We start from the raw sequence: 24,153 nt of genomic DNA, 5'->3' as shown, positions 1-24,153 counted from the left end.
AACACCCCAAAATGTCATTCAGTCTCCCAGTTGACTCTGCCTCTACAACATGCAAGTCTGTTTCTTGTCGATTACTGACATCATAGCACTTCGAGACCTGAACATAGTTTCCACTAATATGTACCCGACACTTCGTGCTGACACTCTTGTCTATAACCTCACCCCGAATTTCAAATGTTGTCATCCATCTATCCGTCAAAACCAGTCGAACAACCGTAGGATATTCTTCCAAGGTATCCTTCCAGGTAGCGGCCATGGCTATTCTTGTTGCCACAGTGTTGTCCTGGCTGCATCACATCACAACTCTTTCTGTGCTCCTTGCACCACAGACAACTGTCTGTCGGTATGATGCTCCCATGTCCCTCATGCCAATGACTCGATCGTTTGTTTTCGATGCCCGAAAGGTGGCTCTAAGTTGCATGGGCACTGCAGCGTTCCCTCCCTTAAGTGTACTACTTTAAGTCAAGTCGACAACTTTTAGTACCAACTCTGCCAACACTCATATCTGTTAATTATTTGGGGTCGCCAGCCTCACCATCAAAGGTTCAGCCCATGAGACAAGGGGAATTGTTCTAAGCGGAAAGCAGTGGCCCTTCTGACATTCACGAAGACCCAGCGTCCATTCATAAAGATCGTCGAACTGTAGGGAAACCAATGCCGAAATACAGACACTGCACAGTTCTAGCCTATCGTCACACAAAGCTTACGGAACATACGACATTTAATAATTACAGGTGGAGAGAATAACTGTTAAAACTGTTAAAAGGATAACGCAATACAAAATAAAAATGTGAAGCGTTTCTATTCACATCTTTTAATATCTGCTTCCATCCTTTTACACTTTGGCAAGTAAGGTCTCCTTTAGTCTCTGTATTTATATGTTCTGATAAACGCTCCTTCCTTACACTACGACAAATATGATTTAAGCTATCCTCTGTTACACCCTTATACACTTCCAATCCTTCCTGACAGTTCGTAAAAACCACAAAATTCCAGTCCTCCAGTCTTCGACCGATCAGAAATACCTGCTCCCACCCATAAGTGAAACTACAGAAAGTTTACCGCGGTGCTTTACCTTTGACGGTGAGTTCCGCACCTCACCGTTCTCCACCGGTCCTTGCTGAACCGCCATCTCCTCCTCCGGGCTGTTTCCAACTACTGACGCCGCTGTCGCTTACCAGTTCCACTACTGACCCCAATTCCGGACCAACATTCACTGCCTTCGCTACCCTTTTAATTCCTGTACTCTGGTACATCACTCTTAGCCTCTGCTAAGTAGAAAGCAGTGGCGCTTATGACATTCACGAAGACCCAGTGTCCGTTCATTTGGATCGCCGAACAGTAGGGAAAGCAATGCAGAGATCGTTGGAACAGCGGAAAGTTCCACGGGACTGGAAGAAGGCACAGGTCATAGTAGTCTACAAAAAGGGTAGAAAATCGGATGCACTTAATTACCGGCCAATTTCACTGACATCGATTTCTTGAGAATCATGGAACATATTTTGTGTTCAGACATAAAAACCTTTCCAGACTCTGAGAAGCTCATCTGCAGAAACCAGCACGGTTTTAGGAAACAGCGGTCATGCGAGACACAGCTGGCCCTCCTTGTGCACGATATACAACAGGCTCTAGATACCGGTTCCCATGTTGATGCCATATTTCTCGACTTTCGAAGGGCGTTCGTATCAGTTCCGCACTGTCGCTTGCTCCAAAAAGTGCGCGCTTACGGTCTATCCGATGACATATGCGGTTGGATAGAAAGTGTTCTAACAGAAAGGGAGCAGTATGTCGTCCTGAACGGGGTGACTTCAACCAAAACAAGCGTAACTTCAGGTGTGCTCCAGGGCAGCGTAATAGGACCGCTGCTTTTTTACTATTTACATAAACGATCTGGTTGATGGTATTGACTGCGGCATTAGACTGTAGTTACAGGAAAGTAGTATCACACGAAAATTGTGAACAAATCAATGAGGATTTGCAGAAAATAAATGCGTGGTGTAATGACTGGCAGTTATCTCTCAATATTTGTAAGTGTAACCCACTGGATATAACAAGCCGAAAATCCCCATTAATGTAGGAGTACAAAATAAATTCCCAGTCTCTAGAAGCGGTAACATCCGTAAAGTATCTGGGTGTGACTATTCGAAATGATCTCAAATGGAATGATCAGATTACACAAGTAACGGGCAAGGCGAACTCTAGATTGCTGTTTATTGGTAGAATCTTGAAGCCATGCAGTCCTTCAACAAAGGAAATAGCTTACAATACGTTACTTCGTCCAGTCTTAGAGTATTGTTCGGCTGTATGGGACCCTTACCAGTTGTGTCTGATTCAAGAGATTGAGAAGGTCCAAAGAAGAACGGCAAGATTCGTGACTGGTACATTTAGCCATCGAGAGACGTTACAAATCTCATAGAAAGTTTGTAGTGGGACACACTTGCAGACAGACGACGCGCTAAACGGAAGGGGCTGCTCACAAAATTACGAAATTCGATCTTCACCGAGGATGTAGAGCATATATTATTACCACCAACTTTCAAATCGCGCACTCATCACCATTCAAAGTTAAGGGAAATTAGAGCTCGTACTGAGGCGTTCAGACAGTCGTTTTTCCCTCGCGCGATCCGCGAGTGGAACAGAACGGGAGAAATATGACTTTGGTGCGAATTGTGCCCTCCGCCACAGACCGCTTGGTGGCTAGCGGAGTGTATATGTAGATGTAGAGGCCCTCTTATGATTATCTGTCTCATAAACAACATCACTCTGTTCCCTACTACCCCACTGCCGCATTTGCTCCTGCCAGACGAATTTCTCGGTATAACGGTGGTCTGAGAACCACAGCTAAAACTGTCAATGGAAAGCAACACTTGGCAGCCACAGACACACCAGTTTGAAAAACTGCCTCGGGGTTCCCAGAGCCGCCATGGTTCCACAGCGACTCGAGGGGTCGCAAGGCGTCTTGAAAGCATTTCCGAGAACGGGCTGAATACTCTGTTTTCAGCGTTCCCAGGAGTTCAAGCGGGCCATCGCCGGAAACCGCCATACAACCAGCCACTCTCCTCGCAGCCGAAGCAGCAAGCATCCCACTTACTCGCCTTCATTAAAGCTTGACCAGTGTGCATCCTAACCTTACTGCCAGACTGTAAGACTACTAAATGAGCCGTCACAGCACGTTCTCTGGGCATTTTGTGTTGTGAACTCTACCTGGACAGTTTCATTAATTAGACACATTCAATAACCATCACAGATTAATCCCGAACATCACCATGATCTTCTCATTAACACATACCACAGACGTGCAATTACTGCTGCACCAGTTTTGCAGCGCCTGTTGAAGCAACAATGTCGGGGCAACACTTCTCAATTTCGTCAGGGCAGGGCAGTATTTGCCTTAAGGGGAGTTAGAACCTACGAGGTCAGTGTCAAATGAACCAAGTTTACGTACCTTTATCTCTGACAATCTAAAATTTTTACAGGTAACTTATTCATGTTATTTGCATCTACTGAAACTGAATTAAGAGATAAGAAACAAAAGAACCAGAGACATATTAAAAAAAAAATTGTGCGATTCTTACTGCAAATATTTGTACATGTAAGTCTCTAGATTCATGTATATTTGAATCGCTACCATGGTTGTGCTTCGGTAGGTACAGTATGTTACAATAAAGCAGGCCACAAAATTTCATGTAACTATCACAAGTAGTTTTTCATACATAGGAACATATGGTACAAAAAATTGAGAAAATCGCATTTAAAGTTTTAAGTGACAAAAACTCATTCATATTATTAAATCAAGGCTCAGAAGCAGACAGCAGCGTAGTCAGGATCATCATCTTCGCCACCCTCCTCCTCTAAAAGCTGGTTCCTTCTGGCTGACCTTTCTTCTTGGGTGGTGAACTCGGCCGCACGCTGTGTCTCGACTTGTCTAATAATTTCAACCTCTTTAAAGTGTCACAGTGTGTGGAGATGCTGAGATGGGCTAAAAGTATTCTTCCCAAGTTTCCATCATTAAGCTATAATACATAGTCACTAACTCCCCATTTCAGTGTAGTTAACCCTACAGACACATTTTTGGGCATTCTTGTGCACATAATATTATTGAAAGACTCACCGGGTTTCTGAGCCTCTCCATACAAAAACACTTTTGAGGGAGGTCTGAGTGAGTTAGGTTCCTCTAAATTCGCTTGGTGACTCTATTCGAGTTCTTGTGTTCAAATTATACACCTAAAACTTAAGCCTTTCGTAATTTACAACATGATTCAGGTACAGGTGAGCAAAGTGAATCTGTTGGTTTTCTGTCATTTGAGAGTTTGTGTAATTATGAGGTCAAGCGTGCTTTTTTCATACTTTCTAAATCCTCTCCGATATTCCTCATGGCATTTCCATAATACGGCAGAAACTGATATATTGTTGTATTAGCTTGACATCTGACACTGTGGCGGTGCAAAGTACTGGTTTCATTTTCTGAAGCATTTGTCCAACCTCTATTGTACATTGCAAATCCAGTTTCTTTATCTCCACAATGCCATATTGATTTGAATAAGATACACTCTTATAGGCTTTAGAATCGCAAATAAAGAGATATGTGTCCGAAATTAGGTAGTTTTGGAGATATACAAATAATGTAACAAAATTACAAATAAAATACTTCCAAACGTCATACAAAAATCGTATGCCATGTTTTGCAGGAAAGAGTGAAGAATATGGTAGGACATGTTTTATAAACTGTCAAAAATTTTGATATTTCGCCTGCAGCTTCCCCTTAAGGTCAGGTTCTCACTTAAATGAGCAAAAAATAGGCAACGTTTGGAAATTTTTATGAGACAGTTAAAAGGCACGCAAAGGATCTGTTTGGGTATTATGATTGCTCATAATTTGAACTTCATTTTAGATTTTCAATACAAAAAACAAAATGGGGTCCGTAACCTTGGTGTGATTAAGGTTCTGCGAGTTTGTCCTCCTCCTCCTTACTCTGGCTTTTACTTCTCGGCTAATTACAGCCCTGTCAGCAAACCGAAGACGTTCCTTGTCTAAAGCAAGCATCATTCATACCATGATGAAACCTATCTTCATTCCCATATTTCGAAATACTTTGCACCTTACAACTTTGCCATCATTGAAAGTACCACAGCGTCATATACACCAAAGTGAAGTGTTTCTTTTCCAACAAACATATTCTTGGGGATTCTTGACCATATAACACTTTTACTCCTTCATTGGGGTTTTGAGGTTTTCCAGGAACACATTTTTTCAACAGTTCAGGTGCTGCTAAGTCTCTGAAAATAGATTTTATCACGCCCACTACCGCTTCAGGCAGACTTCAGCAGTTAGCAATTCCTTGTTGTACTTACACCAACTTTTTTCTCCTTTTAGACACAAGTAATGATGGGGACTTTCATCAATTGAAAAAGTAAGGGAAAATAGTTCAAATGGCTCTGAGCACTATGGGACTTAACATCCAAGGTCATCAGTCCCCTAGAACTTAGAACTACTTAAACCTAACTAACCTAAGGACATCACACACATCCATGCCCGAGGCAGGATTCGAACCTGCGACCGTAGCGGTCGCGCGGTTCCAGACTGAAGCGCCTAGAACCGCTCGGCCACTCCGGCCGGCAGTAAGGGAAAAAAAGGAGCACGAACACCCTGTTTCATTTCATCGACATTGTGTGTGCCTTGCTTAATAGCCATTCTATAATACTTCTGTATTTTGTCAATTACACTGTCAGTTAACCTTCCCTTCCCATCCAACCGGTTCCCGGGTTAGATTCCCGGCGGGGTCAGGGATTTTCTCTGCCTCGTGATGACTGGGTGTTGTGTGATGTCCTTAGGTTAGTTAGGTTTAAGTAGTTCTAAGTTCTAGGGGACTGATGACCATAGATGTTAAGTCCCATAGTGCTCAGAGCCATTTGAACCCATCCAACCCTTTACCATCACTGAGTTTTTGTTTTTTGTACTAAAATTTCAGTCGCCGAAGTCTTGATCCCATTCGTTTCTCTGTGTCCAGTACACTCAAATTTCTGTGCTACAACGTCATCGCCATAGAGATTCAGTTCTTGAATATGTATTAAACTTTTAGAACCACCGTCACGAAGCTAATTCACTTATCGCACCTTATCACATGCAACAGGACGTTGAAATATTCTAGCAACACCAGTCACTTCCATTCCTCCAATACTGCCACTGTGTTTATCTGTGCAATTATTTTCATGTATACCTTAATTTTTTGTGGACACCTAAATTATTTACATATTACTGCTACATCCAAAACTTTTCCTTTATGCATACTGTTGGCAGACACTACACCATGAAGAGATGTGTGTCCCCGTTTATGCCGTGTATCATAGAATGCTGCAGTCAAGTCTCTATTACCACTGTCTTCTATTACAGTCTCATCCACTGCTTTCTTCATAGACTCTATACAGACATCTTCTACTTTAGACCCTATAAGTCTGTTATAGTTCGTAAACTTGTTTGGGAGATTTGGAAGATTCATCATGCCACAGAAAACTGCACCTGCAATAGCACCTTTGACCAATGATGGGCAAGACAATAACAAATCTAACGCTGTGTTCATAGATTTTGCTACCATTTTCTTCATTTGGAGCTACTGCAACACTGTTCCAAAATATGGTCATGTATGAACACTTACCACACTTCAGTCCCATTTCACCGGCAAGTCCTACGTAATTTTGTATAGAGAGTTGTAGATCGACTTCACTACACTGAATAAATCTTACACAGTTTGCAAAAATTCCGTTGAGAACTGACATATCAAATATTTCATTCACATCTTGTTGGCCCATAAAACATTCATAATTTTCGCTAACTGAACCAAGCTTCCTTTGCAAAGTACTCTCTTTCTCAGTTTCATTGCAATGTGCAGGTGTACCAGCATGGTTAGGTTCACACACTTACTTCTCGTCTTTATTGTTAACGGTAATAACACCTACCTCTGCCTTTCCAACATTTCGCTCTTTCTTAAAAGCCTTCAGAGGATTTTTAGTCGCTTTACGTTTACCCATGATTATCTTTCAATAAAACAGAGACTTCAATGAACAGAATTCACTAGGAATATTTTCAGGACTACAAACAAGTAAATAAAACACGAAACACACGACAACCGAGCGAGCGATATATATCGAACTATACACATGCTCATAAATTAAGGATAATGCTGATACATAGTGAAACAACGCTCTGGTGGGCGGTTTGCGGGTTTAAATCACCTCAGGGTATGACCATGCGGTGCATTTGACCTGCGATCGTCGCAGGGTGGCGCTGGCAGCAGCCCACATACGCAGAGGTGCGTTGGTGTATGTCAGAGTACGGTGCAGCGAAGAAGTGTGCAGACGTTTTCAGACGTGCTAATGGTGGCTGTGTGTTGAAAATGGCTCAAAGAAAACACATTGATGACGTTATGAGGGGTAGAATATTAGGGTGACTGGAGGCTGGTCAAACACAGCAGGTCGTAGCACGGGCCCTCCATGTGCCCCAAAGTGTGAGCTCAAGATTCTGGGAACAATTCCAACAGACAGGAAACGTGTCCAGGCGCTACAGTACGGGACGTCCACAGTGTACAACACCACAGGAAGACCGATGTCTCACCATCAGTGCCCGCAGACGGTCGCGGAGTACTGCAGGTAGCCTTGCTCGGGACCTTATCGCAGTCACTGGAACAGTTGTCTCCAGACACACAGTCCACAGATGACTGAACAGACATGGTTTATTCGCACGGAGACCTTCAAGGTGCATTCCAGTATTCCTCTGACCCCTGGTCACAGCAGAGCGCGTAAAGCCTGGTGTCAAGAACACAGTACATGGCCATTGGGACAGTGGTCGCAGGTTATGTTCATGGACGAATCAAGTTATAGTCTGAACAGTGATTCTCGTCGTGTTTTCATCTGGCGTGAACCAGGAACTAGATACTAACCCCTTAATTTCCTGGAAAGGGACCTGTCTGGAGGTCATGGTTTGATGGTGTGGGTGGGATTATGATATGATTGGTGCACGTACAGCCCTGCATGTCTTTGACAGAGGAACTGTAACAGGTCAGGTGTACCGGGACATCATTTTACACTAGTATGACCGCCTTTTCAAGGGTGGAGTGGGTCCCACCTTCCTCCTGATGGATGATAATGCACGGCCCCACCGAGCTGCCATCATGGAGGAGTACCTATAAACAGGTCAGGCGATGGAGTGGCCTACCTGTTCTCCAGACAACCCCATCGAGTACGTCTGAGATGCTCTCGGTCGACGTATCGCTGCACGTCTTCAAACTCCTAGGACACTGCAGGAGCTCCGACAGGCACTGGTGCAAGAATTGGAGACTATATCCCAGCAGCTGCTCGACCACCTGACCCAGAGTATGCCAACCCGTTGTGCGGCCTGTGTACGTGTGCATGGTGATCATATCCCATATTAATGTCGGGTTACATGCGCAGGAAACAGTGGCGTTTCGTAGCACCTGTGTTTCGGGACGGTTTTCTCAACTTATCACCATTACGGTGGACTTACAGATATGTGTCGAGTGTGTTCCCTATGTGCCTGTGTTATTAGCGCCAGTTTTGTGTAGTGCCACGTTGTGTGGCACCACATTCTGCAATTATTCTGAATTTATGAGCATGAATGTATCACAGGTTGGCCACACATTTATTTTGTAACACTTATTTCCTCTCACATCATTAAAATGTACATGATAAACGTGTAGATTCATGAGCACAACATTTGACAGCACTTTAAGAGCGCCACAATGGGTCACACCAATGCAGAACATATTTCAAAAATATTTTAAAAATATTTGTTGTCTTCTGACCTCAACAAAAAAAAATTGAAAGAGGAAAGTCTGTAGATTTTTAAAATGCAATAAATTAAAAATTGAACATTTCATGATTTTGAACCGTTTCAGAGCCCCTTAACCAAGACAATGCCCGGCTGCAGATGGCGGGAGTTTCTACTGCTTGTCTTTGTGCTTTCCAAAACCTACCTTGGGCCAGCAAGATCTCTGGATTTCTGTTCAATTAAGAACTTCTAGAGCATTGTGGGTAGGGCCTTCCAACCAGCTCGAGATTCTGACTACCCAAGGTACCAGTTGGACAGAATTTGGCGCAATGGCCCTCAGGAGCACGTCCAACAAGTCAGTCAATGCCAACCCGAATAACTGCTTGCATAAGAGCCAGAGGCAGAACCAAGGCGTTGTTGCTGAATCTGTGAAGCTCTTGCTTGAATAAATCAACCAGTGTTTCTAAAATTGTAGTTTTGTTTGTCTATAGGTTTGTATGCCATCTACCAACATCCATCCCACTCGGATAGTTTCGTCATGGTGCTTCTTACTTTTTTTTCCGAGTGTATCTGGATTTCACATTTGATTGAGGTTTTCTATATATCTGAAGTATCATTCAAATAGACATGGGGCAAAATAATGCTCTTCAAATAAAAGCAAGTGTAGCTAAAAGGGAGCTGCTACAAAGTTAACATGATTTTTTCTTTTTGATGCCAATAATAGAAAGCAGAATTCTTGACAAAGTTTCAGGACTCCTCTTGCAAGGAACAGCTGTCAGCTCAGAGAATACATGATTCTATGACTTGAAAACTTCCTACCACACGTAGAAAGATCCTTCTGCTGACGTCAAGTCTCCATGATGAGCACGCAACAAATTGAAAAGCTCAACAAACATTTTTTGGTCTTTTCTAGGTAACAATTAATAAAACAAAATTCGTTAACGTATGTATTTCATCATACATCATGGAGATGGCAAATTCATGGTGATAGAGTGTCAGATGTTGTAACACTATAGAACCGTCTCCATAGCCTCATGATATATGGTTTCAAAAATTTCTGATAGGCTGTGCACCATTGACATAATTTGTTTTTGTATTACGAGCGTGAGTCAAAAAGTAATGATCCTGTTCTTTTCTCCTTAAATGAAGTTTGTTATGTGAACAATTTGAATTTTGCTCCATCCCACAAAGTTTCTTCTCCAATCCACTGCAGGAGCAACTTTCTGCGTCAACAGATGACAGTACTGCAGTCACTTGCAAAATGACTGCTTTCGGTATATTAGATCGTGTTCTGTGATGGGGTTCTTGAATGCGAAAGGTGAACGCCCATTCACATTCACGAAGGAACAAGAAATGTGTGTGGTGATATAACAGCAGGTGTGAGCACTGCTGTGACAAAGCTGACGGGAAAATCTCGTTGGCTGACGAAACGCCAAGCAGCAAGCCGTTGCCTGCAGTGACTCCCCACAACATTCAGCGAGTCGACGACATCATTTGTGGCGACCACCAGGTGTTTGCAGATCATTTACGTCGCACTGCCTCTCTTAGCTAAAGCAGTGTGATGACTATTACTCAACGGAGGCAAGACAAACAATTGCCTCTCAACCCTTGCAACGCTTCCGTTTGGAGACTGGGGAGTTTCTGGAAGCTGTTGTGACCATAGACTTAAACATGAGTTCACTTTCTTAAGGGGCTCCGGAACGCCCTATACTTGCAATGTTAAAATAACGCTTATAAATTACATCTTTCCTCACAAAGTATTTGAGGTAGAAAGTTGAACTTTTTACAGATTATTTATTGGAATATGGGCTACAACTTAACACAGGGAGTTTACAAAATTTTAGTTCAGTTAGTAAAGATGATTTTTTTTCAATTGTAATGAAAATTCACAACATTTTTTTGCAATTTTTTATTTATATATTCAAAAATATACAGTTTTTTGGAAAAAGGCTGTGTTAAATTATGCAGAAGGTACTGTGTAACATTTACTGAAAGTTTGAAACAAATATGTTTGGAAGATCCTTAGAAAACATGTAATTAGTATGAGAAAATAAAAGTTTTGGGAATCGAGCGACAAATATTGGATTAACTTTTTAGTGCATTCCAGGTCCATAGGATGGATTATCTTCATCCTCTGCAACCTCCTCCTCCAGCTTCCTCTTGTTCCTCCTCCTGTTTACTCTTGCTTGTATTTCTAGACTCTTTACAGCCCTGTCTGCAGCCCGAAGGCGTTCCTTGTCTAAAGCAAGCATCGCTCGTACCATGTTAGAACCTATCTTCATTCCCATATTTCTAAATACCTTTGGCTTTCCAACATTTCTCCTTTTCTTAAAAGCCTTCAGAGGATTTCTAATAACTTTACTTTTACTCATTATTATACTTCAACAAAACAGAGACTCAAGAAACAGAATTAATTACGAATATTTTCGAGATAACGACAGAGTAAATAAACATGAAACAATCGACAATCACACCAGCGATATATATTGAACCATCACAGGTTAGCCACAACACATACTTTATCTCACATCACTAAAATGTACCTGATGAACACGGACGTTAATAATAACACCATTTGACATCAGTTTAACAGCGCCACGGTGGGTCACGTCCATGTAGAACACATTTCAAAAAAAATTTAAAAATAGTTGTAGTCTTCGGAATTGAATAAATTATACATCTATTAAAAGGTAATAGTCTGCAGATTCAGAAAACGCAAAAAAGTAAAAATTGAACTTTTCATGATTTTGAGCCTTTCCGGAGCCCAGTAAACCAGAATTATGAGGCTGTCAGTAGAACGGCATCAGAGAAACTCACCGAAGAAGAAAAAGTTTAAAGCTGTTCAATCGACAGGCAAAGTTATGGCTACAGTATTCTGGACTGCAGAGCGCGTGATTATGTTTGAGGTTTTGAAGCAGAGCTGCACAAGAAAATCTCTCCAATAGGTCAGAACCCTCAAAAAACTTGAACCCAGTCTTCAGCGAGTTCGCCCAACAAAAACTATGGTGAATGTTCTTTTTTTGCATGACAATGCAAAACCGCACACCAATCGTCAGACCACAGAAGATGTTGTGAAAATTGCATGGGAAGTCTTCTTTTATCCCCCCACACAAACCTGACGTGGCACCATCAGACTTCCATCTGTTCAGGCTGCTAAAAGAAGCTCATCTTGGGATTCACTATGAAGATAAGGAGTCCATGAAAACGCCTGTGTGCCAATTGTTTCTGAAGCAGGACCAAACATTTTTACCATATTTCAATACATGTCCTAATTAAAAGATGGACCAAAACCGTGGAAATGGGCGGAGATTATATTGAAAAGTTATAAAGTAATCAGCAGTGTTGTGGTTTTCAACCTTTTGTCAAACATAATTGAGCCGTGGTAAAATTTGCTGTTTTGAAGAGCGCGCCACAGTGCGTAGTGTAAAGCAGTCGCCTTCCGTTTCTGGCGGTGGCGCCGTTGTGGCAATCGTAGCTTTGGTGTCTCCCTCTGGTGGAAACGGGGAAAAGTTGCCTGTTCACGTGCATTTAAGGGGCGCTATGAGCTCGGCGGTTGGTCTGACGGAGTCAGGCTAGGTCAGTCTCGCGTCACCAGTTGCTGGTCTGTCTCTCATTTTTATTTGTGCGGCAGTTAGTGTCTGTTTGTCGTCGGAGTGCTAGTATGTCTGTCGTTTGGATCAAACTTTAAAGCCAGAAAGTGAGAGTCTTGCCACTCCGCCAGTAACAGAACTCAGCGAGTGGTCGCCCGGTCGGGGCTGAATTCCTGCATCTGAGTCTGCGCGTTAGGCCGCCAGTCTGCTCGAGTTGCACGGGCAACGGTCATTGGCGGTTGGATTGTCGGTTGGTCGGTCTCGCTCTGAGACACTGGATGACTTGTCCGCCTTGAGCGTCGGCGCATGTGAGGTCCCCACGTGAGTCCAGTGGGCAGCACCGTATAGAAAAGGGTAGTGGCTTCGCGGTTCACAACAGAGCAACAGGAGCGAAACCACGACATCGGGCTGGCCGGGGCGAGCTGTGACGCCGTGAGACGGGAGATCGGCGCGCCTTCCTGCGTCCGTTGAAGCGGCTGGCAGCGGACGGTTCGGGAGAATGTTGGGGGTGCTGCGCCAGGTCTTCGCCAGAAATCGCAGTTTATTAGAAGTTAAGTGAATGGTGATATGTTGTTTCATTTACTCGTTAAAGTCTACTTGTTTTCTTGGTGAGGTCACCAGCCGCTTTGTTTTGGGGTCGTCCCACCATTCTTCTCCGTTTGCCCACCTGCGGAAAGGTGGTTATTTGTGAATTGGGTGGTCTGTTTTTCCCTTGTGGAATTGGGAAGGTTTAGAGCAATCTGCGGTCCGGGTTGTTTAGCAAACCCCCCCCCCCCCCTGTCAATCTGCCATACGTTAATGGCTGCCTCTGTCATGTTTGTCGAATTCGGTGTTAACGAATTTATTGCTTAAAGGCCGAATTCTTGAAATGTGTTTTTATCTTGCCTACCATCTTGCGAGATGGTATATGTGTAATGTAGAACATGTTGTACATTTTATGTAAGTCTGCATTTTATGGGTTTTATTTAAATAGTCATTTTAGGTTATAAGGTTGCCACCCATCCACCGTAAGAGTCCTTAAAAAAAAAAATTCACTTTCGGTGGCAAATAATTTGAGTGTTGTACCATTTCCATCCCTCTTACGGGGTGCATGATTTACGTGTTTGTGAGAGTTGTTAAAAATTTTTTTGTTTAAAGTAATCTGGTGTGTTGCAGATTTGCACCAGTGTACTCTTTCAGAGGTTGTTGTGCGCGGTCATGAGTACGGCCGTGTTGAAAGGGAGCAGGCAAGCTTCTCAGCCCGAAGGCTCATACTGTTATATTGTTCTTTCTGCCTCTAAATAAAATTGTAACTTGATATTTCGAGGGTGCTTTTATGCTTATAATTTTAAATCTGTTTTTGAAAAAGCTTTTAGGAATAAAATTCACATTTGTTAAAAGTAATTTCATTTTCCATCAGTTACTTCCTGACAATTACTTCCACGCTCACCTAGTGTGATTAAATGGGTTAATGTTCTTGATGAATCGCTAGTAAATAAAGTAAATTCTTTAAGAAAAGATTTTGAGAGTAAATTTACGGTTCAATAATAAAAATAGGAGGCATTACTTTTTGACTGACCCTTGTATGTAACTTTAATAACAAAAAGCTAATATAATTATTGAAAATCCTTCTTTTAATTGGTTTAGAAGGCCAAAGTTCCTTTACCTCTGATTGTTATAGCATTAAACATCATTGAAAGTGAAAATCATGTTCATAATTTACTTCAAAAGGAAATCTTTCTACAAGGTTATTATAAATATTGAAGTGATTCCGTAAATTTTCTGCAGCTATATTATTTTACATACTGTCACAAGGTTTTGCGCACATACATTAAAATTCAGGAAGTTTTTTTTTTTTTTTGACATATTGCAATCCATGTGTGCCTCACTACTGATTCTGCAGATATCACGTCGACAATCAGGTTCTTACTGCATTCAGTGCACCATGGCGCTATCAGTCTATTCAAAAGTACTACTGATGCAAGCTCGTTTGCAGTTCTGGTAGTTTATTGGTAGAGGAGGTGTAAACACAGCATTTTTCACATAATTTCACACAAAAGTCGCATGGGATTACATTGGAAGAGCATGGAGTCCATGACATGAATGATCATCATCCCTATCACGACCATCTATCAGTATCTCAGTTTTCTGTTTAAGAGTTCACGAACATTGTGATGGAAGTGGGATGGAGCATCATCCTATTGGTAGATGTAGTCCACACTATTGGTCTCAATTGTGGCATGAGCCAATTTCCCAGAATATCCAGATACATGTATCCTGTAACGGTTTTTTGCAGAAAAAAGAAGGACTGTGAACTTTACACAGTGAGACTGCACGGAACACATTAACTTTTAGTGAATCTCGAATGTGCTACACGATAGCATCACGATTCTATGTCCCCCAAACTCGTTCATTGTGCCTGTTTACTGTGCCATTCACAAAAATGTTGCTTCATCACTGAAGATGAGTTCCTTAAGAAACTCATTCCCTCCCATGATCTGTTGCATCTGTGCCGGAAATTCAAAGCATCATCGAGAGTTAGGTTTGTAGAAATTGCAGGAGATAAGGTTTCAGCTTCAGTCGTTTCTTTAAGACCTTTCAACTGACCGGTTGTGGTATGTTCAGCTCTCTGCTTGCTCTGTTCGTCGACTTCTGTGGACTACATGCGAAACTCGCCCTTACACAGTCAACAGTTTCTTCACTCATTGCAGGCCCGCCCGTTGATGTCTCCTTGCAGAGACATCTTCAAGCTTTAAACTAAGCATACGATCACCGAATGGAGTTGGCAGTTCCAAGATCTTTGCTGCACTTCGTTCTGAAGTGTCGTTGTACTGTCACAGTAGACTGACGCGAATGTATTTCAAGCACAACATACACTTTCTCGGCGCCTGTCGCCATCTTGGCTAATTGCCCACTGTAGCGCTCTTGTGGCAGAAATATAAAGTGTGACTGCAGCAATAAAAAAGTTTTTGAGTGTTTCTTTATGAACGTGACAATATGTCAGTTGATATAGCACAGTGAATTTAAGAAATCGCTTCAGGCATTTGTAGTAACCTTGAACTTTTATTTGACTTATGTGGACGAGGTTCATTCATCATTAAATACCACTATATTATTATTATTGTGTTAAACCTCTTCTAACACCGTCGTCGTTTTACAATACTGCAATGCACTGAATATTAATTATTACGCAGATTCTCCTACCTTCAGTTCTAAATTCTTTTTCTCTGCTATGAAGAATCACATGAAGCATCTGTTCTTTAACAGTAAGATCATAAATAGTGTCATAATGCCATCTGACTTTTCCTTGCCGTATCACATTGAATACAGACTGTACTTTCAGTTCATACAAGAATGTTCTTTCGATTCGGTACTAAACAAAAAACTCTTAATGGTAGATCATCTGCAAGTCGTCACTATTGTATTTCACGCTAACTGACACCCTTAGTATCACTACATTTATTATAGTAAGGCAAGTTATTCAATGTAATTGCACTGATGACCCAAACCATAAATTATTCAGAAATTTTTCTCGGCCACAACTTGTGACATTTATTTAAATCACGACACTGGCAAAAATAAATTTGCTTTACCACTGTCTTTCTGCTTATTATCGGCTAATGACAGATAATCTAACTGAATCTCTATTAATTGATTAATTATGGACTGCTAATGATTAGCTTGTAATCCCTCAGATGTAGTTTACCATAGCACTACAATACTGCATATCAACCATAAGCTACATAAACACTGACATCACTCTGGAAAGCCTGTCCAATAGGTTAGACCAACTGGATACCCACTCATATATTCCATGTATCTACAGTACTGTGAATATCATGGAGGAATAGAGTGAGCTGCATGTCGCAAACTCTCTTTCTGTGGAATCCATGTTAATATTTGTAGAGCATATTCTGGTTCTCTAAAAATTCACAGTATGTTAGCGTACAACATGTTCAGTAACTCTACAACAGATTGACGTAAGTGATACGGCCTAGTGGTCGGAAAACCGCAGCTTGCGATACACATTTGGCTCTTTGCTCCCTTGGGTGTGGCTCTTGCACAAAATAACACTCATGGACGCACATGTACAGTATGACTGAAACTTCGTGGCCCATGTGCAGAAGTCGGTTGATGGACTGGGAGAATCCATTTTGAGGACATGGCAGTTGAAAGGAGTATATGTGAAATCACCAGTGGGCGTGTGTTCACTGTCCCCTAAGCTGTCGTTTGCTAATTATGACTATATCTTAGAAAGTGGATGGTTGTATAAAGCAGGCACTTGATATAATTTTTATCACGTTGAAATTCATGCAAAATGAAGCAGCGGAAGTAATATCTATTCCATTGCCGAACTGTTTCTCGTGAAGTGTGGAAAAAGTGCACAATTTGACGGAAGAAGAATAATATAATGCCAGTAATGAAATGATAAGAGATAATTTGTAAAGTGATATAACAATAACTGTGTCGGAAATAAGTGATACTAGCAATGATTGAGACAAAGAAATATAAGCTAGTGAAATAACATAAAAATACTTGTAAATATTATCTGTATTCTTATTTTATTTTTACGTACTTAACTGGTATTTCTGCGTCTCATTCTTTAGGGAAAACATTTCCAGAAAGATAAAATCTCTACATGTATCATCAAGTCGTACTTTTGTACGCTGTTCTACAACTTATTCCTTCGACTGTGTGCCTCCACAGGAAGCACTAGAGTTGTAGTCAAAATCCACATCCCTGGAGTTGGCAATTACACCTTATTAAGAGTCAGTTGAGAGACTGTCGTACTGATGCGAAGACAGAATCGTGTCTAAAATTAAAAACAGCAAAGAAACTTGACTTACCTGATCTTCGAAGAAGATGTAGGGCAATAGCTCGCATTACTGATTGTCAGTCATTGTCATGATTTAATTTCATCAGTAGCTTATGATTTAATTTTATAAATAACTAACATCGTTACTATGTATGATATCGAGTCTTTTCCCAATGTACTTATAGTGTAACTAAGACTTAAAATTCTTATTAGAGTTTATTAAGCTTATTTTGACGGGTATTGTGGAGTGAAAGAAGATGTAGTGTCGAGTACTGAGAAAGATATATTGATAGTCTGGATATACAGAGTGGATGAACGAAAAGAGACAGACAAAACAAGTATACAAGATGACAGTGTATGGGAGATTTAGAAGACATGAACCTCCATGAACCACCATGAACCCCAATCAGACTGAGTCCGCTTCTAGTGACGAGCAGCTTAGGAGTACCCTAATTAAGTGAATAACATGAACCTAGCTACACACATCAAAAAAAGTATGGGAGATTTAGAAGACATGAACCTCCATGAACCACCATGAACCCCAATCAGACTGAGTCCGCTTCTAGTGACGAGCAGCTTAGGAGTACCCTAATTAAGTGAATAACATGAACCTAGCTACACACATCAAAAAAAGTATTGCATCACCTTGGTTCCAAGCGTTCCGGAACACTGTATAGAAAATTGGAATAGAGATCAACATAAACGTTATTTCTGCCCTTTTTATTGCTCATGAAAACCACACATTGCATGTTACACCACCATACAGGGAGACCTTCAGAGGTGGTGGTCCAGATTGCTGTACACACCGGTACCTCTAATACCCAGTAGCACGCCCTCTTCCATTGATGAATACCTGCATTCATCGTGGCATACTATCCACTACTTCATCAAGGAAATGTTGGTCCACATTATCCCACTCCTCAACGGCAATTCGGAGTAGATCCCTCAGAGTGGTTGGTGGATCACGCCGTCCATAAACAGCCCTTTTCAGTCTATCAGAGACATGTTCATGTCTCGAGAACATGCTGGCCACTCTAGTCGAGCACTGTTGTTACCCTGAAGGAAGTCATTCACAAGATGTGCACAATGGGGGCGTGAATTATCGTCCATGAAGACGATGCCTCACCAATCTGCTGCCGAATGGCTCCACTATGGGTCTGAGGACGGCATTCACGTATCGTACAGCCGTTACGGCGCCTTCCATGACCACCAGCGGCGTACGTCGGCCCCACATAATGCCACCCCAAAACAGCGGGGAACCTCCACCTTCCTGCACTCACTGGACAGCGTGTCTAACGCGTTCAGCCTAACCGAGTTGCCTCCAAACACGTCTCCGACGATTGTCTGGTTGAAGGCATATGCGACACTCATCGGTGAAGAGAACGTGATGCCAATCCTGAGCGGTCCATTCGGCATGTTGTTGGGCCCATCTGTACCGCGCTGCATGGTATCATGGTTGTAAAGATGGACCTCGCTATGGACGTCGGGAGTGCAGTTGCGCATCATGCAGCCTATTGCACACAGTTTGAGTCGTAACACGACGTCCTGTGGCTGCACGAAAAGCATTATTCAACATGGTGGCGTTGCTGTCAGGGTTCCTCCGAGCCATAATCCGTAGGTGGTAGCCCTTGGACGGCCTGAGCGAGGCATGTCACCGACAGTTCCTGTCTCTCTGTATCTCCTCCATGTCCGAACAACATCGCTTTTTCACTCCGAGACACCTGGACACATCTCTTGTTGAGAGCACTTCCTGGCACAAAGTAACTACACTACTGGCCATTAAAATTGCTACACCACGAAGATGACGTGCTACAGACGCGAAATTTAACCTACAGGAAGAAGATTCTGTGATATGCAAATGATTAACTTTTCAGAGCATTCACACAACGTTGGTGCCGGTGGCGACACCTACAACATGCTGACACGAGGAAAGTTCCCAACCGATTTCTCATACACAAACAGCAGTTGACCGGCGTTGCCTGGTGAAGCGTTGTTGTGATGCCTCGTATAAGGAGGAGAAATGCGTACCATCACGTTTCCGACATTGATAAAGGTCGAATTGTAGCCTATCACGATTGCAGTTTATCGTATCGCGACATTGCTGCCAGTGTTGGTTGAGATCCAATGACTGTTAGCGGAATATGGAATCAGTGCATTCAGGAGGGTAATACGGAACGCCATGCTGGATCCCAACGGCGTCGTATCACTAGCAGTCGAGATGACAGGCATCTTATCCGCACGACTGTAACGGAGTCAACAGTTGGGAACGTTTGCAAGACAACTGCAAAACCATCTGCACGAACAGTTCGACGACGTTTGCAGCAGCATGGACTATCAGCTCGGATCATGGCTGCGGTTACCCTTGACGTAGCATCACAGACAGGAGCGCCTGCGATCGTGTACTCAACGACGAGCCTGGGTGCACGAATGGCAAAACGTCATTTTTTCGGATGAATCCAGGTTCTGTTTACAGAATCATGATGGCCGCATCCGTGTTTGGCGACATCGCGGTGAACGCACATTGGAAGCGTGTATTCGTCGTCGCCATACTGGCGTATCACCCGGCGTGATGGTACGGGGTGTCATTCGTTACACGTCTCGGTCACCTCTTGTTCGCATTGACGGCACTTTGAACAGTGGTCGTTACATTTCAGATGTGTTACGATCCGTGGCTCTACTCTTCATTAGATCTTAGATCCCTGCGAAACCCTACATTTTAGCAGGATAATGCACGACCGCATGTTGCAGGTCCTGTACGGGCCTTTCTGGATACAGAAAATGTTCGACTGCTGCCCTGTCCAGCACATTCTCCAGATCCCTTACCAATTGAAAACGTCTGGTCAATGGTGGCCGAGCAACTGGCTCGTCACAATACGCCAGTGACTACTCGTGATGAACTGTGGTATCGTGTTGAAGTTGCATGGGCAGCTGTACACGCCATCCAAGCTGTGTTTGACTCAATGCTCAGGTGTATCAAGGCTGTTATTACAGCCAGAGGTAGTTGTTCTGGGTACTGGTTTCTCAGGATCTATGCACCCAAATTGCGTGAAAATGTAATCACATGTCAGTTCTAGTATAATATATTTGTCCAATGAATAACCGTTTATCATCTGCATTTCTTCTTGGTGTAGCAATTTTAATGGCCAGTAGTGTATGTGGACGCGATCGAACCGCAGTATTGACCGTGTAGGCATGGTTCATGCGTGGTTGTTTACATCTTTGGGTGGGTTTAGAGACATCTCTAACAGTCAACGTCTGTGATGCAATATCCACACTCAACGTCTGTCTTCAGGTGTTCTCGGAACTGGGGCTACGTAAAAGTTTTCTTGACGTGTGTGTATATGCAAAATTAAAAATTGTGGTACTGCTGATATTTGGCTCTGTTGAGTAATGAGTTGGCGAGCACTGTATAGCCCGATAATTATGTGCATCTGTTCAATGACCCTTTTAGAAAAAGGGAACTCGCTTCTTTACAGTGACAAGGTACCCTTCGTTTCTATAGCAACCTATGATAAACTGTTGCTAAAAGGGAAGCAGTTTCAGTCATACAATATGTGTAGAATCTTACAGATATCTCATCTGCTCCACATGCCATGCTTTACTATTATGTTGTTGTGGTCCTCAGTCCTTAGACTGGTTTGATGCAGCTCTCCATGCTACTCTATCCTGTGCAAGCTTCTTCAACTCCCGGTACCTACTGCAGCCTACATCCTTCTGAATCTGCTTAGTGTATTCATCTCTTGGTCTCCCTCTACGATTTTTACCCTCCACGCTGCCCTCCAATACTAAATTGGTGATTCCTTGATGCCTCAGAACATGTCCTACCAATCGATCCCTTCTTCTAGTCATGTTGTGCCACAACCTCCTGTTCTCCTCAATTCTATTCAATACCTCCTCATTAGTTACGTGATCTACCCACCTAATCTTCAGCATTCTTCGGTAGCACCACATTTCGAAAGCTTCTATTCTCTTCTTGTCTGAACTATTTGTCGTCCATGTTTCACTTCCATACATGGCTACACTCCATACAAACACTTTCAGAAACAACTTCCTGACAAATCAATACTTGATGTTAACAAATTTCTCTTCTTCAGAAACGCTTTCCTTGCCATTGCCAGTCTACATTTTATATCCTCTCTACTTCGACCATCATCACTTATTTTGCTCCCCAAATAGCAAAACTCATTTACTACTTTGTCTCATTTCCTAATCTAATTCCCTCACCTTCGCCCGACTAATTCGACTAAATTCCATTATCCTCGTTTTGCTTTTGTTGATGTTCATCTTATACCCTCCTTTCAGGACACTGTCCATCCCGTTCAACTGCTCTTCCAAGTCCTTTGCTGTCTCTGACAGAATTACAATGTCATCGGCGAACCTCAAAGTTTTTATTTCTTCTCCATGGATTTTAATACCTACTCCGATCTTTTCCTTTGGTTCCTTTACTGCTTGCTCAATATACAGATAGAATAGCATCAGGGAGAGGCTACAACCCTGTCTCACTCCCTTCCCAACCACTGCCTCCCTTTCTTGTCCCTCGACTCTGCCTCCTGGTTTCTGTAAAAATTGAAAATAGCCTTTCGCTCCCTGTATTTTACCCCTGCCACCTTCAGAATTTGAAAGAGAGTATTCCAGTCAACATTGTCAAAAGCTTTCTCTAAGTCTATTATACCATCACCTATATCAGTATCTGCCATTAGACAGAACAACGCTCATGTCGACAGGAGAGCCGCGCGGGATTAGCCGAGCGGTCTCAGGCGCTGCAGTCATGGACTGTATGGCTGGTCCCGGCGGAGGTTCGAGTCCTCCCTCGGGCATGGGTGTGGGTGTTCGTCCTTAGGATGATTTAGGTTAAGTAGTGTGTAAGCTTAGGGACTGATGACCTTAGCAGTTAAGTCCCATAAGATTTGACACACATTTTTCGACAGGAGACACTGCGGATGTTCCCGGTGGCCCCACTGCTCCCACGCCATGTGCCACATGACCTGGTGCTGCCTTCCAGTGGGTACAGGCTCCCCGAGGACAGCATGGCCGTCGTGTTCAACTACTTCATGCACAGGAACGCCAGCTACTTCCCGGAGCCGGACAGGTTCGATCCGGACCGCTTCCTGCCGGAGAACTGTGTGGGCCGCCATCCCTACTGTTATGTGCCATTTGGTGCTGGGCTGCGCAACTGTGTGGGCAAGCGTTATGCAGTGATGCAGGTGAAGACCTTGCTGGCAGCTGTGCTGAGGAAGTTCTTTGTGCTGCCAGTGTCCACGATGGAGGATCTGCACGACCTCGCCCTCTCCATCGTCATCCACCCTATCAGTGGCATGCGAGTTGTCCTACAGGAAAGGCATCACCACGATCAGAACCCATCACCACCGTCTGAGAGAGCTACTGGGATCATCTGATGGTCACACCCTCAGTATCTCACAAGTTGTGCTGTGAATCGTGTGGTTAAGCTATACCATCTTCCTAATCACATTCAGCACTGTGCTCTGATCAACATTGCTTTAGGGTTAACTGCCACATAAGTGGTGGAGTGAGTCTCGCACGAAGGCACAGCATGCATTCAGAAGCTAGTTTTACTGGGAAGTGACACCGAAAGGACATCTTCTTGTCCAGCACACCTTGTAACATTATGTGATTGCCTTATCATTTTGATTCATTCACTAATCGAGCAGTCGCTCGGCAACAGCTACAGTTAGCAAATAATGTTGTGAGAATGTAAAAGGTGAACGACCTGTGACGTAATGTGGTTACTGTCGAAGCGCCGTCAGAGATGCACTGAGTTACCGACTTTGAAAACCGCGGCGCGAAAAATGGACAGAAGAAGAGCGCTTTTACACATTCTTTTGATGTACGAGATATTCTGGATGAACAGTTATTCATTTTCTCTTGTCTCTTGTAACTTGTGTCGGACGCGCATATCTTGCCGCCGTATTATTATTGTTAAAAATAATATTATTTTAGTGTAAAGTAAAAGTGCAATACTAAAAGTGCAATACAGCATTGCAGTAGATTTATTGTGCGACGTGTCTGTGTAAACGTCAAAGGAATTATTTTTATTACGAGAAGAGAAGTGCCATTCAAAACGGCATCCATGTTAAATGTCCATTGCAGTGTAAGTTCATCTATTAATTGCCATAAATTCAGAGTTAAATGGAACTGGTGTATGGACTATTTATTTATTATAGAATCTATGTCTCACTTTTTCACGAATTTATTTAACTTTCTTTATGTTTCTGCCAAATAGAGAGTTCACAGTCACGAATTCTTTCGTCGAGATCGGACGGAAGTTGCATGCGGCGAAATGTTTTCTGCGTGCCATATTCTACTGGTAAATGCATGATAAACTACGGTCCCTTAGGAAATTCATGTTGAGCTATCCAAAAATAATTATATTTTGAATAGGCATTTACTCTCCTCTGCAATGCAACTTCCGACTGATCAGACGATCCAACAAGAGACAGCCGCACACGGTTGGCGTTCGCAAATACACTCCTGGAAATTGAAATAAGAACACCGTGAATTCATTGTCCCAGGAAGGGGAAACTTTATTGACACATTCCTGGGGTCAGATACATCACATGATCACACTGACAGAACCACAGGCACATAGACACAGGCAACAGAGCATGCACAATGTCGGCACTAGTACAGTGTATATCCACCTTTCGCAGCAATGCAGGCTGCTATTCTCCCACGGAGACGATCGTAGAGATGCTGGATGTAGTCCTGTGGAACGGCTTGCCATGCCATTTCCACCTGGCGCCTCAGTTGGACCAGCGTTCGTGCTGGACGTGCAGACCGCGTGAGACGACGCTTCATCCAGTCCCAAACATGCTCAATGGGGGACAGATCCGGAGATCTTGCTGGCCAGGGTAGTTGACTTACACCTTCTAGAGCACGTTGGGTGGCACGGGATACATGCGGACGTGCATTGTCCTGTTGGAACAGCAAGTTCCCTTGCCGGTCTAGGAATGGTAGAACGATGGGTTC

General features: G+C 43.0%; 1 protein-coding gene across 1 annotated transcript in view; it reads left to right on the top strand.

Moving 5' to 3' along the window:
* The window catches only part of LOC126209851 (cytochrome P450 4C1-like), a 75,507-nt gene extending 52,945 nt beyond the window's left edge, over window positions 1–22,562 (top strand). The window contains exon 6 of the mRNA XM_049938979.1: window positions 22,095–22,562. Coding sequence (XP_049794936.1) covers window positions 22,095–22,562 — 468 coding nt within the window. The remainder of the gene's footprint in view (window positions 1–22,094) is intronic.
* The last annotated feature ends 1,591 nt before the right edge of the window (window positions 22,563–24,153 follow it).

Source organism: Schistocerca nitens, chromosome 10 (genome assembly GCF_023898315.1).
Source record: "Schistocerca nitens isolate TAMUIC-IGC-003100 chromosome 10, iqSchNite1.1, whole genome shotgun sequence".
In the NCBI taxonomy this organism is placed as follows: Eukaryota; Metazoa; Arthropoda; class Insecta; order Orthoptera; family Acrididae; genus Schistocerca; species Schistocerca nitens.
This window is presented reverse-complemented; position numbering and strand designations above follow the sequence as displayed.